Here is a 25,680-nt window from a genome sequence, read left to right on the forward strand (position 1 = left end):
ATGCATTGCACAAGGGGGAATAAACAAGGGAATGATACCATTATGCACATTTTTATATTTTTGTTATAAGGGTAATTTAGATATTTCACTTAGAAAACATTTCTACATTTCATCAATCATACACCAACAATATAATAAATGATTTATTTGACAATATGGAAAAGGTGTATCTCACAATCTCACTATCTCACTTACCTCAAACAAGAGATCATTTAATATTGAAAATAATTTAATAAATAAATAAATAAGATAATAATGATTTTCTGACACCCGCCTCTAGCATACGCCCCATGACGTGGCATGTGTTAGAACCGAGTATATTTTTTCTCAGGAATACACAACTACACATATTTATGGAGATGTGCGATTGTGTATCCCGAGGAAATATATATGTTGTTCTAGCCCATGCCACATTAGGGAACATATGGGGGCTTATGTCGGAAGGAGGCATCAGAAAATCACGACAAAAAAAAAAAAAAAAAGAGTAGAATGAGAGTAGGGGCTTGAATTAGGGTTAGGGTTGGAGCAATGTAAATAGTATGAGGAGGTTTTAGGGTTTTTTTTTTTTTTTTTTTGGGTTCTTAACATTGTGTGCTGGATGTAGTAGGTATAATGGCCCTACCTTTATTTATTTTGGTAAAAATACTACAACCATACCTCACATGGAAATGATATGCTATCTAACTTGTCTCCTAACCCTAATAAAAAGAAGGTGAGTTCAATGAGATACTTGTGAAGCTTCTATCTGTCAAAAGTAGGATACTTGTTATAGATTTCTCTCTCTTCTTTCCCCTAGTTTTGGTTTTGAACTAGACACTACACCTCACTCCCATCTAACACACTTAAAAAACTTAATTCTAAAGGGTGACACCTAATATCTTCCAATCAAAGAACCTGTAATCTAGGGTTTATTGTCTCATGAAACAATGGCCTACCACCAGCAATTCAACTACTATTACATTTAGGTCATCAATGAAAACTCAATGTTTTTTCAAAATAATAGGACCGATGTTTTGCTTTATATCAAGTGTTAATGAGACCAAATTGAAACTTTTGTAAATCGACAATTATATCTCCAACATTGTTGAAGACACCTTATCTTGGTTTGATTTTTGAACTTGATGACCAATCATCTTTATGTTCTACTTCTTCTAATTTTATCGTCAAATCATTACCTAACTTATCACACTAGATAAAAATATATAAACTTTTGAAAATCACTTTTAGAATAATTATGGGGGTGTTGGACCATTTGTATCAAATCATTGGGCCATGGATAGGGTTTTGGCCCAGAGTTTTGAATCGGGGTAGGCCCATCGGATGACTCTACCCTATAATTTATACTATACATACACACAAAATCCAACCATTCGGATTTAACTTTGCGATAAGTCTTTCCAAAATATGTATTATCGGGATATTTTTAAATACCAACCGTTAGATTTCATGTTTATATGGTTGGGATCATGTGTTTTTTCGTGAGTTATTTTCCATGAGTCATTCATTGCCTTATAATAAATTGATTCCCAATTTTATATAGGATTGTACATAAACCATGGAAATGAATTACCTTCAAGGTCGGCTTTACCTTTTTTTATGAAAATGCCCAGTGAAAAGTTAAAAAAAAAAAAAAGAGTTATGGTAATCTAACTCGAAAAAACGTACTTGATTTATATGCGGTTGACGCGGCAAGTGCACATAGCCACAGATCTTTTTCTTCGGGATACAAAAAGAAAAAAGATCTACAGGGTTGTGCACGTGCCACGTCAATCACGTACAAACTGAGTACATTTTTTCGAGTCATTTTATCATTTGTAAAAAATGAATAATAATTTTCCGACATACACCACACTACGCCCCATCACAGAACCATAAATCATTTGTCTTGGGATACGTAAAATCATAAATATTTTTCTTATGTATCCCGAGTAAATGATGTATGATTATCACGACTCATAAAAAAAATAAGCCTAAATACACATGGGGGCCAAGTTTTAATCTAAACTTTTTTATTTGGCCCGACTTGACCATCAAAAGGGCTAGATTTAGATTAGGATTTTGAGACTGAATCAGGATCAAATGGAATGAAAGTGATTTAATTTATTTTTATATGAAAATTCAATCACTTTCAATCTTCATTGGGCACCGTTCATCAATTAAATCCCACTAACAACAATTAGTTCGACCACGTTTAATTAAATTTTATTAGTCTCCTACCAAATATTATAATCTTAAATTTGTTGAACGAAACAAGACACATTATGTCAATAATGATTTCATGGGGCAGCTATCAGTGTCTTTGTTGGCTTATATGTCACTCTTGTTGTGATACGTGTCATTATGTCCGTGTACCGTCACATGAGGCTCGTGAACTTTGCTACCGAATTATCACTAAAGTTCATGTGCTCCCACATGTTTTATACAGATGGGGTCAGCTACGTGTCTTATTTTGGAACCTTGGATTGGATGTATTAGATCTTGACATGTGGCTTAATACTAGTGACAGTTGTTTAGTTAAAAGTTAAATCACCCATTCATGATGTTATCTTAGTTACTTTTACTTTTTACCAAATATGGAAATATCGATACAAGAAAGAGAGAGAGAGAGATTACAACTACCAGTTATATTTATATTAATAAAATAATAATAAAACTGATGACCAAAAGTTCTCTTGTGACCGTTTAAACGGCTGTTATATATATATATATATATATATATATAATATATATATATATATTTTAAACTTAGTTTTAAAAAGAGAGATTTACGGGGCAGACTTATCTGTAGCAATTTTATTAAAAAAACTCCCTTACTTTATTATTTTATAAATCAGATTATCATGACTAATTTAGTAAGATTTCAAATCTTACTATGAATTATTAGGCCCACATGGATAATCAAATTAGTAATTTAACAACACAGACTTTTAGGTTTCATGAAAAAACTCATATTAAAAAAATAGTACCTTTTTTTAGTTTGATCGTAGATGTTGAAAATAGATGACTATCGAACTTCAAAATTTAAAATTAAAATTTAACAGTGAAAATTAACATTTGTTTTCAAATTTTTTTTTCAAAGTTCTTAGAATTTTTTCCTTTATAACCATGTGACATTAGATCACGTTTTTTGAATGCCACATATTGATGCAGTTAGAATCCACTCCAAGGTATACTAGCAAATTAACATCATAAATTGAATTTTATAATGTAGATCCCATGCCAGAGTTCGCTCGGTAACGAAGTTGAAAAAGTGAGGTTTGGTGGCTAACAAACTTCATAAAGTAAGGTTCCCTCGGGGTTGTCAAAACTCAAAGTAAATTTTTGTAATAAAAATACAACAATTGGATCTTTAAGTAAATCTCTCTTCTAAGAATTAACTAACATGAAATTAAATATGATCTAAGGGTGTCGATAGGCTGGTTCCGGTTCAATTCCTATGTTACTTAGAACCATAACTGAAATCGGAACCGTAAGAAATACGGGGTATCACTCCGATTCCAAATAATTGAATATGAAAAAGTTATTTCAAAACAATTTAAAACGTTTTTTTTTTCTCAAGAAATTTAACATATTGTCTATAAAATTATCAACTTAATTATAATTTGGGCTACTAAAGATATAAATTAATGTTTTTTTTTAAAAAATTAAAAATTACATCTTTACAGGTTATAATTTTTTAGAAGAAATGACACATATTAGACTTGAGTTCATGGTTTATATGAAAAATTGAAGAAGTTTATGTAATATATATTAATTTTAAAATGAAAGAAAACCTTAAATCATCTATAATATAAAAATAAATAAGTAAATAAATCGGTTCCACACATCCATTGGATAGAACCTAATGGTTCCAGTTCCTATTGGTTCAATTCCATTTTAGACCCGAGGCGACTCATTTGATACGTCTCGGTTTCGTCCACCAACGAAAAGGATAGACAAGTCAAACATATCGGAGGAGATTTAAAATCACTGTTCATTTTTCTCATTGTTGAACGAGACAACTCCAATGTATCAAAAAACTCATTAGAGACGAGACATCAAAATGAATTATCAGAGGAGATTTAAAATCACAGTTCATTTTTCTCATTGTTGAACGAGACAATTCAAATGTATCAAAAAACGCATTAGAGACGAGACATCAAAACGAATTTTGATACCATGACACTAGTGCCCCCCCCCCCCCCCCCCCCCCCCAAAAAAAAAAAAAAAAAAAACTTCTCTCTCAATCATCTTTTACATATTATAACTTCAATTTCATTTTTTCCCCTTTAATTCATGCATATGGTATCCAATCTCCATCATCAGTCTCATTTTCTTTTCCATTGTTTCCCTCTTTTTTATTACTTTTTCTTAGTCTTCAACTAATAACTTGCAAGTTTGTTCATCTAAGCTACAAAGATGAATTGTTATCCACTCAGCCCAAACAAGGAAAATTTTCATTTTTAATAATGATTTCTTAAAATGAAATTTCTAACTATTTCAAAATTTTCCAAAACAGTAAGAGATTTCTCTTTGAAAGTCTAAATTGTTTAATTTTTCTTCCACAATTATAATAGGGATGGAACAACCACCACATAGATGATGAACTATTTGAAATTTGAAGGATGGGTCAATGTATGTAGGCATTTGTTGAAGAAGGACAATGATGCCATGACCTTAGATTCATTGAACCCCAATCACCTCTCAAATATTGATTTTTTTGGCCCACCCCTTCATGAACCTTGAAACCAACATCTTGGAAAATTATCCGAAACCAACACCTCAAGACCACAAATCCGACTTTCTTCTATTTTATCTTTTGGGAAAAATTGCTTAACGGACCCTAATAGAGGGATTTTTTCTAAGTAGTCTCTAAATTTTAGGACTTCTCTTACTAGTTCATTTAGTAAAAAAAAATATTTCTAATCAATCCCTGAACCTCATTCCTCACATTTCTCATGATTGAAACGTCGAATGTGTCCTAACCATTCGAACTCATCATTTTCATTCAAAAAATTGGATTTTCAACATCCCCATCGAATTTTGGAGATCATTCCAACGTAAATGATTTGAGAAGGGAAAAAAGAAGTCATTTTCAAGGATTTTGAATACATATGCAAAAAAAAATTAGGTTTTTTTATTCTTCTTTTTAATTTTTTTTACTTCGTTTTTGGATGAAAATTGATCAAAGATGGGTTTTTTTTTTTTTGTTTATTTAAAATCATCTAGAAAAGTCGTTATGTTAGGTTTTTAATCGATCTTTCCATGTATTTTAGTCGTATAAACTTAAAAAATAAAAACGGATGGATTTTGCGAACGTCAAGTTCACCAATTTTTATTGTCAAGTTCGACATTTTTTAAAAATTGTCAAACTTGACAATAAAAAATGGTGAGTTCAACATTAAATAAAAAGTGGTGTGCTCAACTATTTAGAAAGAAATCCCTCTATCAGGATCCAATTAAGTAATTTTCCTTATCTTTTGTGATATATATCCCATTAGAGAATAAGCATCAAATATTAGGATTAGTGGGTCAAAATATGGTGCAACGTGGTTTAATTTTATTTTACTCTTATATTTTGTGAATACTAGATCCTTCGATGAATGAGCCAATATTAGGGTTGGTGGGTCAAAATATGGTGCTACATGGTTTTATTTTATATTTTGTTTAATAGTATATCCTTCCATGAATAAACCAACAAATTTAAGGGTCAGTGGGTCAAAAAATATGGTGGCCACATAGTAATTTTGTGGCGTGTTGAATAAGAACCCTAGAATAATCAATGAAAACGAGTTTTAAAAGGAAAAAATTAGATCAACCCATCAGCTTGAATAGATAATTGTTGTGTTGCAACTGTTCACCACAAGAGCTATTTTGATTTGTGGATCATCTTTGGGAATCCAAGAGGACCTTAAATCAGGACCGTTGAGTTGTTAAAATCACTATCACATTATCACCTGAAAAGTGTGCACATTCCTGAATTAAAAAGGTATTATTAATGAAATATTAAAAAAAAAAAATCTTATTGACCAAAAACTATACAAGATTGGCATTTTTATTTTATTTTATTTTATTTTTGAGACCAACTAGTTGCACACCAATCTTAATTTTTTTTTTTTTTTCCATTTTTCTTATAACCACTTTTTTAACCTACTAATTGCACTTCAATAACCAACCTTTTAGGGTTTAAAGTTTATTCATCTTCTTGCAGTTTTGTATTTTCTGTTCATGCTCCACTTTGCATGTGATTTCTACTCGTGATTGATTTTGCTCGTATTCTCTTTGGAATCAAAGTATTTCTTGCAAAATAATTTCAAAATGTGTAATTTTGTAAATATGATTTAAAAATGACCACGTATTCTTTGTAAAAATTATTGAACCAATAATTATTTCTATGGGCATGGGTGAGGAAGAAGAAGAAAAAAAAGTGCAACATTTTTTAATTATTTTTGGAGTGTAATCATCCAAATGGAGTGCAAATGAGAATTTTTAAGTGATGAAGTGCAATTGGTAATGTGTGATGTGCAACTAGTCTGTCCTTATTTTTAACTTCTTTTTTTTATTTCTTATTTTCGGTACATACCTGAACTTTTGGACAAACCTAACCATGAAGTCCTTTAAGACGATTTTAGAATTTATACGTCAGGATATGATGGCAACAATAAAAATAGAGAGATTCTATTGCCTCGCCAACTTTTGCTAACGCCACCCAAATTCATATGTAGATCACCAAAGATTTAATACACACTAGGGGTGGCATTAGTAAAAGTTGGTGGAATAGAAGCTCTCTATAGGGATATCACACCAACTTTTACTTATAACATCAATCCTTACGAGATAAAAACTGTTAAACTGTTTACATATATAGATTGGTGTGTTATAAGTAAAAGTTGGTGTGCCAATAGAATCTCTATAAATATATCATCATTCAAGCCCGTCCCCAAAGATTTAGAGCTAAACCATTGCAGGACAAATGCACCTATAACCAAAACAAACCAAGAATACACTTTTGGTTCCCTTCCAATGTTATCTGGCTACTTCTGTTTAGGATAACTAACTTACCACAAATAACCTTCAACGCCACAGAAACTCACTCATTAAACAAGACCCTAGCCCATTAGAGGTAAATCTTGAGATCAAAACTTACAAAAGAAAAGATCCCGATACAATGGAGGACGGATTTAAAGACAAGATAGAAACATAAACAATGGGCTGTGACCAATTCACTAAGAAATTCTCATTCAACATGTCCCTAGCTTATTAGAGGCGACAGTAGGGCTAAATCCTATTTCCGCTCAAAAAATCGGATTACAATATTCGATTGATTTTGGATAGAATGAGACAGCTATGGTGGGGATAGTTGAATGATGATGAACAAGGGACAATGAGCCAAAAATGAAACATATTTCACCATTCCAGAGACCTTGGGCCATGTCTTCAGTGTTAAGCATGGATTACGAGTCATGGTAATCCTTAAGGATTTGTGGCACGGTCTGACCACACTGTTCCAGTATCTCTATCAATGGTCCAGCTAGTGGTGCATCTTCTTGACAGAAGAAGGTATGCAAAACACCATTGACGGTCTCACGGGCCATCTTTGTGAGGATTCTGACGTAGTCATCGATCAAAGAAGAGAAATCTATAATTATGACGATTTCGAATTCCCCCATATCTGTCCTGCTTCCAACATGCTCAGTATCAGTTACCGAGATCAGGATCCTATCCTTGCTGCAAAACAAAATTGGAATAGTAATTGGAGAAGTGAGATTTCTGTATGAGAATTTATTTATTGATTTACTTTATTATTATTATTAGTTATTTTTTTTTGGGGTGGGGAGTGTCAATGACAGGTTTTGATAGATCAACGAAATATGCACAATGAGCACACAAGCCCATATTTACCTGTTAACTACTTCCGAACAGTCGGAGAAGGCATCATTTGATATGGAATAACCTTCAGCAATGATGGCTGTGGCTAATGCCTGAGCCTTGCTACTTGTTCCAGCTACAAATAGCACCTTAAGACGCTCGGAGCATAATTGCTTACTATATTCTTGATTTAGAATTTGTATTCCCTGTAAAAATCACAAACATAAAAACAGTGTCCATTAAAAATGCAACTTCAAGATACCAGTTTAGCAGGAAAAGATGTGGTTTGCTGATCAAAATAATGGTAGGGGAATACTCGAGTGGGGAAAAAAATGATTGCAAGAAGCCTAGCCAGAGGAGGTAAGGATCCCACATTCGATGTCCCCCACTTGGGAGGTTCCTTGCCAGGAATTAACCAAAACAAATGATCTTCGCACCATAAGATCCATGGTTCTTTGTGATAGTTTGCTATACTTCAATTGGATTGTCCAAGACACACACGCGCACAATTTTTGTAAATATTTGAGATACCCCGTGTGTTCAAACTGATCACATACCCCTTTGACATTGGTCTACTATGACAGACTACGAGGAAACTACATAAATGCCAAAATCCATCTTCTTCACGCTCTTCAACCTCTAGGATAAATTATTTTTAACGTATTTGACCTTGTCTTCAACCTATTGTATGAATCCTAGAATTTTCTACCCAAAAAGCAATCGTCTTCTACTTTTCCAAAATTCCCATCAGGGTAGTTTGAAGAGGGGTATCTCAGCTATTCATCAAAACATGGAGGAGTATGCTTAAATCTCCCAAAAGAATAGGATTAATAACATTGTTTTTCAAGTACAATCTGACAGGATCCATGTTTTTGATCCGGGAGACCTATTTGGTGGGGCTTACCAGAAGGCAGGTCCAATGAAACTTAGGTCTGTGCCATGTATGGTATGTCAGATGGGACAAATTTCTACAAACTTCACCTCCTACTCATGTATTAAGAATAGTGATGTTCGATAGAAATCATAAAGGTACTTTTTGGCAAAGTGTATCGGTGTTACTTAGGTTGTTTTAAGTAACGACACCAAAGGTTTCAAATTTCAGTTTTGGTGTAATGAAAATATTTAGAGGGCATATTTGGATTGATAGAATAAATTCCAAATTCAATATGTTTCCTTGTATGATAGAATAATATCCCCTTAAAATTCCAAGATAGATTTACCAAGAGATGCAGAAGCATCCAACAGATTTTTTTGGTGTAATATAGCAACATTTTGTATTAATCTTTTCAGACGTGAATACCTTCGATAGCTTTTCTTCTGAGACACACACATGTACGCTCTGAGAGATGCATGCACTTTGACTGGCTATAGAATCGCTAAGAGACAATCTACAAATGGGACCCTCCAGTAGATTTCGAACCGCCGAAGTAGAAACGGTTCCAAAGCTATCGTTGAACACAATTGTAAGAGGATCTCCAGAAATGGATTGCCTAATAGATTTTATTTTATCTAGTAAACCATCTCTAACAAAGGTTTCTGATCCATCAATAACCTGTTAAGAGTAAAAATCATGTATCATGAATAGACGACAAAATTCAAAAGAGTGGTTAGGTAGATTTAAAAATAAAGAAAAAGGGAAAAAAATTTCACAGCAAATTTGAATTTTCATCAATGAGGTATAAGAAGCATAGAAAATTGCTTCAAAAGTAGTTGCACTTCATTTTTAAAACAATCTTAGGTCATATTCACCTAATGAAAAAGGAAATGAGAAAACTGATAGCACATCAAGCCGTTTTACATACACTGAAGTAACTAAAAAGAGTCATGATAATATGACACCCCCCTCTGACACATGCCCCCATCACAGAACCATAGATCATTTGCCTCGGGATACACAAGAAAAGGATTAATGGTTATGCGTATCCCGAGGCCAAATGTCTACAGTTCTGTGATGGGGGCGTGTGTCAGAGGAGGGCATCAGAAAATCATTACACAACTAAAAACGTGGCTTTGGACTAATGCAACTTAATATGTGAAGAGAATTGACTAAAACATTTACACTCAAAATATCAGAAAGGTTTTCCAAACGAGATCTTCTGTAAGCATCTTTGTCACAAAATCTCAATAGCAGCCAAATAAGATTCTACTCAACAGTATAATGATAAGGTGTCAGTTACATTGGTAGAATGAGCTGGGAACATTTATTCAATACTAGTAAAAGCAAGGGGCATCACAAAGATACCTTTAAGAGGATGAGACAGAGAAGGGTTAGCATATACTCTATCTGGTTAACAAAAATGGCCACGCTGTTTTACTCAAAGCAAACATAAAGGGAGAACATAAATAGACAACAAGGGAAGAATTTGCAAGAGAAGATATGTGGCAATTAAAGATAAAGTGAGGGGAGGTGAATTAATGGTCAAAGAAGACCCAATGGTTCAAAGCATTAAAATGCTTTGAACCATTGAGCTTTAAAACTCTCCAACGGCTTGGTCTTTATAAAAAGGCAAAGTTTAAAAAAATAAAACATTAAATTATTCAAACACCAACAATAGTGTTTGACTCAACACTCGTTACTTAGACAAAGATTATAAGTACACAGTATAACTGTTATAACTGAGGAACAATAATGAATTGCATGGGCATCAATACCAAGTGCCAACAAACTATGATAGAACCTTACCAATATGGATAGCTTAGATATGTCAATTGCCTTTAAGGAAACAAGCTCCAAAAGCCTCTCAGGAGTGGAAACAAGGAACTCAGGCTCACAACTTTTTAACCTGAATGAGGAATAAAAAATAGTTGTCAGTGAGAGAAGAATAGAAAAGGAGAATAAGGACAAAAGAAGAAACTCCAGCACTGATGTTTTAGCTTGTCAGTCATCTGCAACACATGCCTGAAAGAAATGCCATACATACATATGTAATATGTATGTAAATACATGTATCTTTCCCTATGTTTCTCCATAAAGGGGGCATATTGAACACATAACAAGAATGTTTAACATAATATATATACCTATTGGCATGCTCATTAGCTAACACCATTAAACCAGCTTGTTTAAATAGAATCAACCAGAAGTTTCCAATTATTTAATGAGTTGAAGAACCAATATGTATTCGATAAAATAATAAAATCCTAAATATAACATGGGTAATATAGAATTCTGTCAATGTGAACCTTCATTAAGTTTCTAATCAGTTTCTCCGTACATGTGTTTGGCTTTCCAAAGGAAAAAAAAAAAAGCAACTGGAAATAATTCACTTCCTATTACTCACCCATGAATCTGGTGATCTAATAAAGCACCTGGGTGTACGCTCACTGTGTGTAATCCAAGAGCCTTGAGAGGTTTGCACACTGATCGTACCTAAGAAAGATCGTAAGGCAAGTATAAGATAAAGCAAATTAATAATAACACCATGAAAATTATAGCATAACAGTAAAAAAAAAAAGGAAAAATAAAATAATCTAGGGAAATAAATAAACATCAGCATACTTCAAGGATAGGCAACTGAGTACAATATCATAAGAAGGCCGGGTACCAAGCTGAACGATCACCCTTATAACAAAATTATTCATCATCGAAGCCTTATCCCAAAGGTTTGGGTTCAACTTTCTAGCAAAATTCTATAATGAAAATAAAATAATAGGATGATGAAGAAAATAATCTAAGTCGGAGACAACAGAAACAAGGAAAGATGAGAACAATATCCCTTTTAACAACATTCATCATCATCAAAGCCTTATCCCAAATTTTGGGGTCAGCTTTCAAAAAAAATTACATTATGAAAAGCAAATGAGATGGATGAGAAAAAGAATAGTCCAAGTCAAAGACAACAGAAACAGGCAATAAGAACTACAGAAGATGAGAACAATATCACTGCATACCTTAATAGCTTTTTCTTGAGATGGTACAAGGATTAAAAGGAAGGGATTCACGACAGATAGACCTCCTTTCTCTGTACTTGTAATAATATCAGCAGCAGAAGAGACCATCCATGCAATCTGCTCTATGGAAGAATAAGCCCCAGTTGTCTCCAGTATATCCGACCCAACGAGGCAACATTTCCAAAACTCAATTCCCCACATATTAAACAACAAAGGTCTGTCTGTATTGGCATTGAAGGTACCGTCACCGAACAATGCATTCTGTATAGCATTCAAGCACAAATTCAGAAACTTCGATGGGCAATCTAAGTTTCCATGGAAGCCTCGTTTTTTGGCGTTTACAAGTCCACCATGTCCCAGAATCTGTTCCTTTGTTTTTCCTGCTTTAATCAATTGGCTCTGCTTGTACTTCTTATTTGCAATTTTTTCCTCTTTGGAATCTGTCGGTTTTACTTCTACCTTCAAAGAATTTGTACCAGAAAAATTCTTCTTGGGTGCAACACCTTTCTCGGTACGAGAAATCTTGGCATCCACTTTGGAAGAAGCAATCGTCTTGGCTTTCTTTCTGTCCAAAGCCTTAGGTCCTTGTCCGTCATTGAAGGGATCCTCAGGAGTAGGAAGGCTAAAACACATACCCTGAAAAGACATGACCCATTTTCTCTTAGTAACTCAAATGCCAAAAAGAAATTCGATAGGCAAAAATTTATTGAAATTTACTAGCAATTAGCATGGACAAGTACTCTACAATCTGTTTGGATTGAGAGAAATGGAAAGAAGAGAAAAGAACCTCATTAAGAGAAAAGAAACTAATTTTCTCTTCACTCTGTTTGAATAGATAAGAGAGAAAAGAAGAGAATATAAAGTAACTTGTCCTCATTCTCTCACTTTCTCCCCCAAATCTCTCCAATTTGGGGGAGAACAAAATTGAGAAATTTTCTCTCCACAATTAACTTCTCAAACAAGAGAAATGGAGAGAAAAGTATAATAACAATGCATTCCTGGTTGCAAAATGAAAACTGAAAGAAGAATGGCTAATGGTCGCTCAGCCATACACTTTCAACAAAATCCAAGTCAAACTCCACTCTGCCAACGAACATCAGCAACGATATGGTTAGCTTGGTTGGATAGCACAAGTACATTACAACTCTTGCGTGAAACAAATTGATCCTGTTAGTTGATTGATGAATGGATTATATATCCACCATAAAAATCATTCCTTTTCGGTGGGTATCAACTTAGGTTGGAGAACACAAGAAAACAACACGGGTCGTTTCGTTGGATTTCATAAGTTCCCAATAAGTTACAAGTTTGGTCAAGTTTTGTAATCAAACACTAGTACTCAAATGATTTCAAAGAGGATGCTTTGAAGCTTTTCCACGATTTAAAATCAATCGCGTAAAGGGTACTTAAGGTAATCGAATTCAAAGCTTTATGTGTGAAGAATTTCATGAATAAATGTTTGGTATCACTCATATATCAATCAAAAGCAAATAAATCCAACAAAACCCATTAAAAAAGCAACGAACCCCAAATTTAATTTCTTCATATCCAGCTAATTTAACTCTTGTTTATAAATTTTTCACTTTTTTTTTCCAGTACCCACTAAGCTTCATAGTTTCAAGAAGCGATTTTTAAACAGATTTTACATTTGTTCTCAGCTCTAGAGAAACACCAGTGACTTATCAATTGAACCTAATCGAATTCATCGAGATATCAATTTGATTGAGATCCAAAAAAAAAAATTTGCAAACTTAGAGAAATCGAACTCTAGAAGAACCCATTGTAAGATACTACCTCGCACATGCGACGCTTCCCGGATTTGCGGCGCTGTTTAGAAGCGATTATAGCGGCAACGCGCGCTGATACTTGTGAACTAGATTCTTTTCTCAGCTTCTTTCGATTCGCTTTGTTCTTCTTCTTCCTTATAGCGTCGTCGCCTTTCGCCATTGCGAGCGAACCAAAGAGAGACAGAGAGAGAGATGTGTGTTAACGGTTTAGTCGAAGAAGCGATGCTAGCTTGGAGAATGGGTAGGGTATTATGATATGGTGCGGGTCAGACTCGTCCGACTCAATGGTCCAAATTAGCCCAACCGCCCGTATCACTACATTATAACTTATATTGACACACCAATTAAATATGCAAGTTAGTATAGTCATTCTGTCCATTTTTTCATTTTGATCGGGACAATAAAAGATTGAAGAAAACAAACGTGGCTAACGAACATTAAATGTGCGTACACTCAACTTCTTTCTTTGCTCATGTTCTCTCTCTCGTTGCATGTTGTAGAGAGAGTCATATTGAAAAGACGAGCTTGAAGATGATGAATTGAGGACGAGCATGAAGAGGCCAATTGACTAAAGATATGGTTTCTAAATTTTATGGGGAAAAATTATAAGTTCTTTTATTATAATGGTGAAGATGAGATTTTGGTACATGTAGAAGCAATGACATGGGTGTCCAATGGGATTAGTCGGGTGCTAGAAGAGGCCTAGATACACAAGGCATCAATCAAAATAATGCTAAAGATTAGGTCATTTTGGTCTTTTTCTATTAGTCTCACTCAAAGACTTAAGTCAAGCAAACATCATAGTTTGAATACAGGGTATGTCTCATTTTCACCAAAATCGAGGGGTCCCTTTAAAATTTACTTTTAGACCCACTAATCGCTTTAACATTTGATCACATTGATAATTTTGATTTGTTGAATAAACGAACTTTTCGCTTCGAGATTAGAGCAACTTCAACGCATTACTCTTCCTTCTACCCATCAGCTCCCAACTGTCGATATGGGTATAGAGTTCGAAAATTTCAACTCCAACGCATGACTTATCTCTCACAATTTTTTGGGTCCAGACATTTTCAATATAAGAAAAATGTACTCTCATTTGGTTACCCATCCATTTTGAAAGGAAAAAATTCCAACAATTAGTTTGGAAAAAAGTTAATTTCAAAAGATTTTAAGTCTGAATTAAATTAAAAAATGATTAAATAATTTAAGGATAGTACAGTTAGAGTGCATATCACATGGATATTCATAATTGCTACCCACAATACTTAAAAGTCTCATTATGAGTATTGTAGAGCGTGTTGGGTTGGAGATCCTCTTAGACATCAGTGAACAGTGACATGACCACTGTCCCTTAAATCAAATTAGATGAAAAACAATAATCAAATCTAACAACAAGATATCAATAATATTAAGTCTTGAGTTTTGCTTCGTAGGTCAAAGTCAAGAAGACCACTTTCTCCAAATCCGAACTGTAGGATACTTCCTACGTTGAGATCAATAACGTGATCGAAAGGGATTGAAGTCCCAATGCTCTTTACATATGGCTCTTTTCCGATAATTTAATATTTGAGACACCCACAATGTTTCAAGTTGATGGCATGTCTTTGACTCGGTTATTCTCTTAAAGATAAAACAAAAGTTATCTAAATGACCTCGTCTTCAACTTCTAGCCAAAACACCCTTGATTTTTCTTCTAAAATTGGATTATTTTTAACCTATTTAACCTTGTCTTTCAACTTTTTATTGAAAACCCTTGATTTTTCTATCCAAAAGTCTATAATTTTTTACTTCCTCCAATTTTATTTTTTATTTTTATTGAGGTTTAACAAAGGTTAAAGATGTGGGTAAAATGTTTTACTTAAAAAGGTTCAAGACAACGGAGTTTGCAAAGAAAATCAAGGGTTTTGGCCAATAATTGAAGAAGAGGGCATTCAAATCATTTGTTGTTAGTCTCTTAGACAAGACCTATGTCAACAAGAAATGTCACGAGTTTGAGAACGAAAGGGGTGTCTTAAATATAACCAAAAAGTGGCCCAAATAAATGTTTTTGAAATCCAATCATCTTGAACTCAGGAAATAATTCCATACTTTTACCTTATCCTAATTATTAGAGTTGACAATATAAATCATATTTGTCTGATGTGGATTAAACTCAACAGGCCCCGGCACATGTGGGCCGGACTGGGCTGATGCATCTGGAGATATGAACTAGGTGACGTGGAGGAGAGGAAGGCCTGCTCTAATACCAGGAAAGGTTTGGAGTACAACTCAAAACCAATTGGAAATGAGTGGAGAGGCCCGGGTGCTTACAAAGAGAGAGACAAGGTAATGAGTGTCGGATGTGGGATTAAACTCAACAATCGCAATTTGTTAGATCCAATATCTCTTCTAAGGATTGAATTCAAAACAAGTAAAGCTAGTTGAAGCTTCAGCATAACGTGGAAGAGTTCATCTATTGGCTATGGTGGCCTGACTGCAAGGCATAAGAAGAGGGAATGGGATCTCGTGTATATGTTGTAAACCTCGGAGGCACTAGTTTTGTAGAACACATTCAAGACTGATGATCCGACCACCATATATTAATGAGATTTGGTTATCAGAGACAACATGACCATGACTGCTTGGAGCTGACAGGCCGCGTGCTAGGATCACTGTTGCCCTATTAGAGTGGCAATACACATAGCCTATGTCGTGTAAAAGTCTAATTTGGTTCATATTAAGACAATCGAATAATGTAGCTAAGGTATCTTCCAAGTGAGTGAAAAATAAATTTCAACCAGTTTAACCAAATAAATTCTTCTAGTATAGTGCAATTGAAGTGTTTTACAACTCAATATTAGCTGCCATTGGTGCAAATGGGGAGGTTAGTATTTGATCTATGGAATCAATTTCAACTGATTTACTAACCAATTGATAGAGAGGGTCGTAAAAATTATCTAGGATGGGACCCACAAAGGACGATGCATTCAAGGTTGATCATATAACCTTAAAATTAGCCAATCATAAAATCTCTCAAGTTACACATAAATAAACAACAACAACAAAATTCGATGTCTTTTTTCTTTTCTAGTTTCAGCCGTTTAAATCAAATGAACTACATCAACTATAACCCAATTCATATCAGCTTTGTTCGAATGTCCCGCCAATCTTATCTCTATATAAAGTTTGCAGTCTTAATACCTAACAGAAAAACCATCCTTCATTTTATTAGTGTTAAACATGAAATACATAAAAGAAAATAAAAATAAAAATAAACAGAAACATACCTTGGCATGCTAGTCACCGGGCACGCACACATTAATGTCAGGAGATGGTCTCTGGTCTGGGGTGGATTGCGAGCCATGCCAACCAACACCATGAAATGAAGTAGAGTTCTGGTTTTGATTACTGCCAGTGCCATTCTCTTCCTCTCCGTGGCTTTGTTCTGGCAAATTTGACGTTGGGGTCACGCAAGCATCATCATCAGGTGTTGCTTGAGAAATGGGTCTAGCTTCTGTCACCACATTTGCAGCGCTTGAAATTGCTAAAGTCGTTGAAGGCTCAAGATGGTGCTTCCTTTTGTGTGACTTGTGAATGTTTGGCATGAAACTCCCCACCACAATCTAGTAAATAAAAAACACGCGAAATTTATAATAAATAATATAGCAAATGATCAAGGCCAAAAAAATCAAAATATATTAGGTGTTCATGATTCCAATGCTTAGTGGAAATCTTGATCCAAACATGTACTATTGATGTTTTGTTATCATTCCATTTGTATACACGTAACAAATAAACGACTTACTTGTATCGGGCTAGCAGCCATTAATAAACCAGCAACTTCTCCACCAATCACACGACCATCAGGGCCAGCCAATGAAACACTTAGTGCACCTGTTCTACTACGTGCACCACCAGTGTCAGTGAACGAAAAAGACCCCGTTAAACCCAATATCTCGAAGCGGCCCTGCATGAAAGATAGTTCATTTAACATCTCATCCATAGCAAACAACCCAAAGTCATTAAAGCTGCATCTCAATTGTATTTTTCTAACACAACAAAAGAAGGGCCTTGACGTTAATTTACTGGGAAAGATAAACACGAAATTAAAATTGTGCACAAAACTCAAACTATATAAAGACCATCATCGTTATCATCGAAGTCCTATCCTAAGAATTTGGTCTCTGTTGAATGAATGTTGTTCCTCCATTCAATTATATTAGGATGCACAGAAGAAAGTAAATAAGCAATGAATGAAAAGAGAAAGGATACTAAGAGAGAAGCATGAAAATGTTGACAAAGTTCCCTTTGTACGTCTTCCGTTCTCATCGACAAAGATGATAAAAAACTTGAGAGAAACTAGATCAGTCGAATGCCATAGCATAGATTTTGAGGTGGGGTGGAGTGGGGCATCAAGCATGAAAGGGACTATCAACATCACTCCCCTTTAAACTCAATGTTTATGGGAATTTCATCTCTTGAACCTAATTTTCGTCAAACAAATGATCCTCCAAATTGATGAACATTTGGAAAATGAAATATTTCTCCAAAACCTTTGATATTGTGAGCACATCAAAGTTAACTAACTACAACCAAAGCAAACCATTCTCATCCAAAGAATTTTTTTTTGGTAATAAGGCTTTAGATATATAATTAAATGTCAATTTATTTTATGCTTAATTTGTAGGTCTTAGAAATCTTAGGAGAATCCTTGCCTATCATCTTCCATGTGATAATTTCATATATACACCAACTATCACATATCATCTTTGAAGCATTTCTCTGTTCCCAATCCTATATTAAAGGATAGAGGATTCTTCTTAGAGTTATGATTTTCCAACTCACCCTCTGACATACTCCCTCTCTACTCTACTGATATGGCATGTGCATAGAACCAATGATTTTTCCTCAGGATACACAATTGCACATGCAATGTCAGGAGTGTATGGGGGAGTATGTTAGAGGGGGAGTCAGATTATCACGACTCTTCTTCTTAGCAACAAGGAAGTCAAATCAAAGCTTTCTTATATCGGTGGCGCACTCATGTTACTAAGGCCTCCCAAGCTTCTTTTGTGAAGTTGCGATGTCTTCCTTGAGTAGACCTATTATGCCCAGGTCCAATGTCCTCTATTCACACACCATTTTTCTTATTGTTCAGCATTTTATAATAAATAGTTGGATTTACTTATGATCTTTTATGCACCTCAATTTTATTGTACCCCATCATGATGAGTCTGACTTTGAAGCAGGCAGCCCACTTCAAAATTTGAAATAACCCTCTTCATTACATAACACGTGGCATTTAGAATTTATTTCACACCCTGACATTTCCGCCAAAATTTGAAATACTTCCTTGGAAATGCCACATGTAATCCAATGGAGAGGGTTTCTTCAAAATTTTGAAGTGGGCTGCTCACTTCAAAGTTCTTTCCCATCACAATATTGAGATGTATTTTTTCATGGGAAAAAGGAGGCTGCGGGTGTCATTGAATCAATGAAGTGAAAGAGAAATGTTCAATTTTATGCAAGAAAACTAGCTCTGATACCAAAATTGATGCAAGACAACCTAGAGTTCTTATTGTAGTGGGTTGGAAAAAGTATTTAGGGTTTAAATTGTGTCAATCAAAAAGGTCTACAGAGTTGAATTTTATGGGGTTCGATTCTTATGTTCACACATGATATTAAACCTCGGACAATCATGGGAAATTTTAGAAAATATCAGAGAAATAGACCTAAAAACAATTCTACTAGATATTCCAAGAGAACACGTAAAAAAAGTAAGTTAGAGATCATGCCTCGTATGTCAAAATACCACCAGAAGAACCAGGCTGGTGAATAGTAACATTAGAAATGGATCCATTGGCAGAGAGAATGCAAATCGCCCGAGGTCCCTTTTGTGAAAATGAATGTATCTTCGCTGCAACATCCTAAAACCCAACAAAAAAAAAAACTACATTAAAGGATCTCATCATGTAATCAAGATCATATCAGAGCCCCAACCGATACAATTTGATAAGCCAGAGAAGAAAAAAAAAAAAAAAAAAATTCATCAAACGAAATAGTCTAACTTCCATAATGTATATATTACCTCCCCTGTATTTATTGTCACCACATGTGGCAAGAAGTTCCCTCCAGCCGACTCGAAAACCCACTCACCTTTACAAATCAAAGTATTTAGATGTCAGATATAACTAAACCATCAGATTGCCTAATTAACCTGGAAACTATGGTAGTTGGTGAGTTTTTCTACTAAATTTCATAAATAAACTTAACAAACATGTTCTTATCATATTAGTGTAAGTTCTATGACTTAGATGAGATGCTTTATTTGGATCAATTGAAAAAGGGAACTTAGTATCAGTGAAAAATATTTCTCAAACTAAAATCTGAGCTTCATCAAGATCAAATTAAAATCCCAAATCCATTTATAAGCCTCCTCTCTAACTCAAACATATAAACCTCAATTACTTAACTTTAAACACTAAAATCATTCATAAAAACTAAAAAGAAATCAAGTAGATAGAACACTTAAATGTAAATATAAAAAAACCATAATTTGTCAAATTGAACTCACTTAAAGAGGCAATTGATTGCTTGTTTCCAGAACCAAGTGGCCGCCCTCTACCTCGTTTGGAAGAAAAATCGTTAGGGTTCGACGAGAAACGCGGTGAGATCGTTGGTACTAAGGTCCCATCAGGACCATATTTCCTTGGTCTTCCTCTCTTTTTCTTAGCTAACATTTCCATCTCACCTCCTGTGATGCTTCTATCTATACTCATGTTTATAGCCATGTTCATGGTATGTGCAACCACTCCACTCACAGGAGACTCAGTTTCTGTGTTTGTTGGAGACCCAGAAACTGTACTCTCTCTCCCATCCATCATATAAGGTAAGTAATTCTAGTGAAAGAGAGAGAAGGGTTGTTTTTGTGAAGAAGAGAAGAGAAGATTTTATTTCTTTTTCTTCTTTTGAAATAAAAGGTTTGTCTGCAAATGGCGCCAGAAGTTAACAAAAGATTTATAAATCTCTCTCCATTAATGGAGAAAACTGAAACTGCTCTGTTTAATACATCAAATATAGTTGATAGTAACTTAGAGAGAATTACAAGAATACCGTTTGAAGTTTAATGTCTAAAATACCCTGCCACTTTCAAAAAATTACCATATTTAACTTTTATAAATTAATACCAATAAAATAGTAAAATTTAGATCTTCCCTTTTTTATGTCCCACCATTTTAATATTGAAACTTTAATTAAAAAAAAGAAAAGAAATGAAATATTGTTTGAATCAAATTGATTGTATAAAATATATAAATATACATTATATTTTATATTATATTTATTTATAGTTTCATTTGATAATGGGTTGCTCAAGACTTAGTCAAGGATTCGTAATTATGGTGGAGTGAAGGTTTACGAATAAACATCATTCCACACAAGATTTAGATTTAATGCAAATCTCACAAAATGTTGAGTCGATAAACATAGTAAAACTTCTTACCAGATTTCATTTTCAAATACAATGAATTAAAAGAAGAGAAATGAAATTTAAATTTACCATATTTTTTAGATTTTCAATCTTAAATTTTGGTGACATAGAAATTTATAAAAATATAAAACATTATATTTAATTTGTTTACATCTAAGATTTATACTCTATCAACCATGCACAGCTTACAACGAATCTCACACCATGTTTTATCGATCAAATCTCAACCTCAATTAAATGGAATAGTTTTCAAGATTTTATTTCCAAATATAATGAATTAAAAGAGGAAATAAGAAAATGGCATTTAAATGTACACATTTTTTTGGTTTTCATTTGATAATGGATTGCTCAGACTTTACCATGGATTTGTAATTATGGTGAAAGTGAAAGTTTAGAAGTAAGGTCGATGAACACGAGATTCATATCCTATTGTCCATAATAAGGTCTCAATGATCGAATATCACACCACATGGTATCAATAAACATAAATAAATCTGCCATTAAATCTCAATCCCAACTGAAGAAAAAAAAAATGTTTACAAGATTTCATTTTGAGATACAATTAATGAATGAGGATAATGTACCAAATTTTTAAATTTTAAATTACGATGAAAGACTAATTTATAATAAATAAAAATCTATTTTATTTTTATTTTTATTTTTTACATGATTTGTTGCCAAATATAATGAATTATGAGAAAATGAGAAGGATATAACATTAAAAGATACCTAACTTTCAAATTTTAAATTTTGAATTATGGTGTTGTTGCAAGGAACATAAATGATAAAAAATATACTAGATCTACTCATAATCAATTTCAAGGCTGTTAAATTTTATGGTCCATTTTAAAGAAGGGGTTGCAAATAATAAAAAAAAAACAAAAACACAATTTTCTTCCCTTTTTTTTTTAACTTATTTTGATTGAATGTAATTTATGAGAAAAGGAGGACCTAATTGGAAACATTTCAAGGGTCATTTTGTAAATCCATTTCAAGGGTTTCTTTCATTCTTATTATTTTTTTATTTTTATTTTTTTATTCTTAGTTAAAAGTGGTTTTAGTAAGTCTAAAACCACCATTCCCTATGTGTAAACCGGTCAACTACTGCTGTGCTGTAAAAGCTAAAACGTCACATAAAATACTGTTTATTATATTAAGCAAAAGTTCAAATCCCGAAACCTTCGCTTCTGAAGTGAAGAGAAATCCACAAAAAACATAAATAAAAAGCAGAAAAATAAAAAAAAGAGCTAAAAAATATATCAAGCTTCCCTGCCAAAGCAAACAACGTTTTAAAAGCTGTCGGGAAGACCGTTGACGGCCCGGACCTAATTTTATTCCCAATTCTGCTTATGTCCTAAAGTTGCGTTTGGCAACATGAATCAATGAATTTTGCATTTTTGGTACTTAAAAGTACTTTTAGGTTTAAAATTCGGTACTTTTAGATATGCTCCTCAACATGTTGATCAATATTTGAGTACCCCTTGCGTTTCTTGACCCATGTCTTATGTTAGAGACTAAAAAAATTGACTTAAATGCCTCCACATCTTCAAAAATAAACCCTAATTTTTCTCCTAAAAAATATTTGGATCTTCAATCCATCATCTCCAACATCCTCTTCAACATTCCCAAAAATCCATCTTGTCATTTAGATTTGAAGGTTGAATGAGATAGAATCTTAAGATTGACGACAAGAATGAAAAGATTTAATCTACACTATAAAAAAAAAATGATTGATTTTGAGAAGAAAATCAAGGGTTTGGGATGTTAAAGATTGAAGAGAGGAGTCTTTCATTAAAGATATAGGTCAACGGATATTTCAAATATCGACCAAAACATGGAGGGGCATGTCAAACAGGTCAACAGGTATTTCAAATATTTGATGAAGACTTGAGAAAGTGAAAGGAAAATGGATATCCAACACTTGTAAAACCTAATAAAACCTAAAATGATTAAAGTATTCCTTGAAGAGTACTTGTATCCCGGACCAAAAGGCTTAAATGAGTTAACTTTGCATAACATAGAGCAAACATGTCAACAAGTATCTTGTTGTGATTTGTTAAGCCCAATGATACTAGTCAACAAGGACTATTGTTCATCATTCCAACAATTTTCACTCATGGAACTGGTATTATGCAAAGGTATTTCCATACTTTTACTAGTGTTATGTAAAACCCTAATTATAGGGATATATATGTATATATATCTTTTTTAAGAATGGCAATGGGGCAGATTTGAATAACATGGCCCTTTGATTAATATTTTTCACCCTAAACCTGTCTCGACCGTGACTCGAGTCAAAATATTTTAACCCATTCGTGCCCATAATAGTATTTAAAAAACCTGACCTCACCTGTACTTCAACACATTTTTTTTTTTGTCATTTTTCTTGATTAAATTGGAAAATCTCAATTTTTCTAATCAAAGTAAATCCTAATTAGATTTTAGAAGATGCACATCCACATCCCTAAAGTAAATTCAACTCAATTTTTCATTTTTTATATTGAAATTGTTAAAGGTGTGAAAACTTGGCCCTAAAAGGGTGGGGCAAAATTGCCATCCTGACTTTTTATTCAATGGAAGGGTGTAATTTGTTTGGAAGAGTTTTCTCTTCAGATATCTGTGAAACCTCAATTTTCAAAAAATCACATAAATCTCTAGTGTTTACTGTGTATAATAACATCTTTATTTATTTCTTTAATATTCTTCTTGGGTTCATTTCTATGCATGGTTAGCCCAAATACAGACATTGTTTAGAAGTGCTTGCTTCACGGCCACAAGGAAACAATGAATTTCAAAAGGATCAAATCTCGAGGGATTGGCTTAGTGGTAAGCCGAACCTTGATAAGCTCTTCAGGAAAGGTAGGTCAAGTGTTCAAAACTGCATGAAGCAATGAATTCTTTGAGGCCACCCTCCAGGTCCGATTGACCCTTGACTCAACCAATTGCACATCGGTCTTTCCAAGGAATGGTATGTGTGACCATGGGATTAGTCATAGCAATGAATTCTTTGAGGCCACCCTCCAAGTCCAATTGACCCTTGACTCAACCAATTGCACATAAGACTTTCCAAGTGGTGGTATGTGTGACCATGGGATTAGTCTTACGGTAAGAGTGGAGATACCCACGATAAGGAAAAAAAAATCAAAAGGAACAACTATTCCATTTTTATTGACCAAACAAGGCCTAACTAGTGCTTTTTTTCTTCTCAATTTTAAATAAAATGTAAGAAAGTCAGGAAAAAAAAATGATACAGTCACTCTCGAGGTAAAGTAATCCCAAGGTTCAAACAACTGCACAATATCATCATTATATACATCAGCAGTATCGAGGAAAATCCAATGGTTGTGACCTTGGAACAAAAAGACTGGACAGACTAAAGTATTTACATTGATTATTCAAATAATATGAATGGATAAGAAACCCGACTTAAAAAAAGTGAAGATTCCCTTAGTGATGGTCATGTGAGTTTTAGGGGTTTGATGGGCATTTATTAATATAATACAAAAAATTAAAACTGACAATTGGGTTCGCCAAAATATGTATAATTAAATAGGTAATTAATTAATAAATTAATTGCACACCCATTTATAGGGCCTACAAAGACATCAAGTTGGACCATTCAATTATGTACATAATTTGAAAAAAAAAATAAAAATTGGTCAAATAAGTAGATCCCATTTTAAGTAATCGTCGTCGTCGTACTACCCTTATCCCCAAATATTAAAGAGGACTGTTATTGACATCCCAATTTTTACTTATTACACTCCAATTTCTTAAATTATTTATTACACTATCATTAAAGATTAAAACAAACTCTTCAAATATTACAAAGTTTTGACTCAAATTATACTCTCAACATTACATCATGCACTCAAATTATTTTAATAGTTGTTTACAATTATGAATAGGCATATATAAAATCCTAAATCCAAAAAAAAAATAGAAATCTAAAAGAGAAAGGAGGGAGAGAGAGATGTAGGCAACCCGAACATTTACTTATTCTCAACCATTCACCTCAGCGATTTTGCTTAATTAGAGATCTCACTGGTAATTTATCAATGAATAATGAATTTGTTGATTATAAAAGTGACGAGATCATTAGAAAAGCATGTTTGGGGAATTAAATGAACAATGTTCTGAACCCAGAATTTTTACATACGTTGTGCACATTTGGGGAAAAATTCCTTCACTTATTTTCTTTTTTTTCGATTGGAGTGTAACATGTAAAAGTTGGAGTCCCAATAGCATCTTATTTTAGAATCACCAACTTACCACGTTCATGGAGGAAGCTAACCTATTGATAGAAAGTAGAGAGACTATAAAACAAGACCTCTTCAAAGGTCGATGCTTAGCTTTGTAAATCACGAGTTTAAAAACCCTTTATCCCACTAAAGGTGTACAAATGGGGATAATTATGAAGAAACTATATACATTAGCCTTTTTTTCTATTCTTTTGATTCTTGTAGACAATATGTTTATATTTAAAAACAAAGCAAAGATGCAACTCTAGATTTTATTTTATTTTTATTTTAATTCGCCTACTTTACTTCACCTCTCTTTGATTTTAATATCAGTTAGATGAAGTTAGAAGAAAGAAGGAAATAAATAAATAAATAAATAAAGCTGCAAAGTGATAATTAAAGTGATGGATGCAGAACCAAGACTCATTCCCTTTCACTTTGA

At 33.6% G+C, this 25,680-nt stretch overlaps 2 protein-coding genes across 3 annotated transcripts; both read right to left on the reverse strand.

Annotated features, from left to right (window-relative positions):
* Positions 1 to 6,941: 6,941 nt before the first annotated feature.
* LOC147399680 (P-loop containing nucleoside triphosphate hydrolases superfamily protein) lies at positions 6,942 to 13,743 on the reverse strand. The gene is made up of 7 exons (XM_086445138.1): positions 13,534 to 13,743; positions 11,740 to 12,375; positions 11,130 to 11,218; positions 10,532 to 10,631; positions 9,149 to 9,400; positions 7,882 to 8,054; positions 6,942 to 7,707 (listed from the first exon to the last, which is right to left on the reverse strand). The coding sequence occupies exons 1-7, from the start codon at positions 13,684 to 13,686 to the stop codon at positions 7,434 to 7,436; spliced, it is 1,677 nt and encodes a 558-aa protein (XP_086301264.1). The 5' UTR covers positions 13,687 to 13,743; the 3' UTR covers positions 6,942 to 7,433.
* Positions 13,744 to 16,485: 2,742 nt separating this feature from the next.
* Positions 16,486 to 20,553, reverse strand: LOC147399681 (AT-hook motif nuclear-localized protein 1-like). Of its 2 annotated transcripts, none has more exons than XM_086446611.1 (6): positions 20,083 to 20,553; positions 19,597 to 19,664; positions 19,304 to 19,435; positions 17,314 to 17,475; positions 16,796 to 17,131; positions 16,486 to 16,701 (listed from the first exon to the last, which is right to left on the reverse strand). In XM_086446611.1, exons 1-5 carry the CDS (start codon positions 20,390 to 20,392, stop codon positions 16,805 to 16,807), a joined length of 999 nt encoding a protein of 332 aa, XP_086302737.1. In that variant the 5' UTR covers positions 20,393 to 20,553; the 3' UTR covers positions 16,486 to 16,701; positions 16,796 to 16,804. The 2 variants fall into 2 exon arrangements, with proteins under 2 accessions (XP_086302737.1, XP_086302736.1); XM_086446610.1 differs by having other exon boundaries at positions 16,489 to 16,709.
* Positions 20,554 to 25,680: the final 5,127 nt, after the last annotated feature.

Source organism: Akebia trifoliata, chromosome 6 (assembly GCF_017979445.1).
Source record: "Akebia trifoliata isolate Shusen 1 chromosome 6, ASM1797944v1, whole genome shotgun sequence".
Classification (NCBI taxonomy): Eukaryota; Viridiplantae; Streptophyta; class Magnoliopsida; order Ranunculales; family Lardizabalaceae; genus Akebia; species Akebia trifoliata.

Bases quoted from the DNA above. Each gene is read 5' to 3' on its own strand.
- LOC147399680 (XM_086445138.1), bottom strand. From the start codon at position 13,686: ATGGCGAAAGGCGACGACGCTATAAGGAAGAAGAAGAACAAAGCGAAT. The intron at 10,632-11,129 runs GTGAGTAATAGG...TTCCTCATTCAG, and splicing joins TTAGATCACCAGATTCATGG to GTTAAAAAGTTGTGAGCCTG. The intron at 8,055-9,148 runs GTATTCACGTCT...TGATTTTTACAG, and splicing joins CAGAAGAAAAGCTATCGAAG to GGAATACAAATTCTAAATCA.
- LOC147399681 (XM_086446611.1), bottom strand. From the start codon at position 20,392: ATGATGGATGGGAGAGAGAGTACAGTTTCTGGGTCTCCAACAAACACA. The intron at 19,665-20,082 runs GTGAGTTCAATT...TGATTTGTAAAG, and splicing joins GCAATCAATTGCCTCTTTAA to GTGAGTGGGTTTTCGAGTCG. The intron at 17,476-19,303 runs GCATGATCTCTA...TCTTTCATGCAG, and splicing joins GTGGTATTTTGACATACGAG to GGCCGCTTCGAGATATTGGG.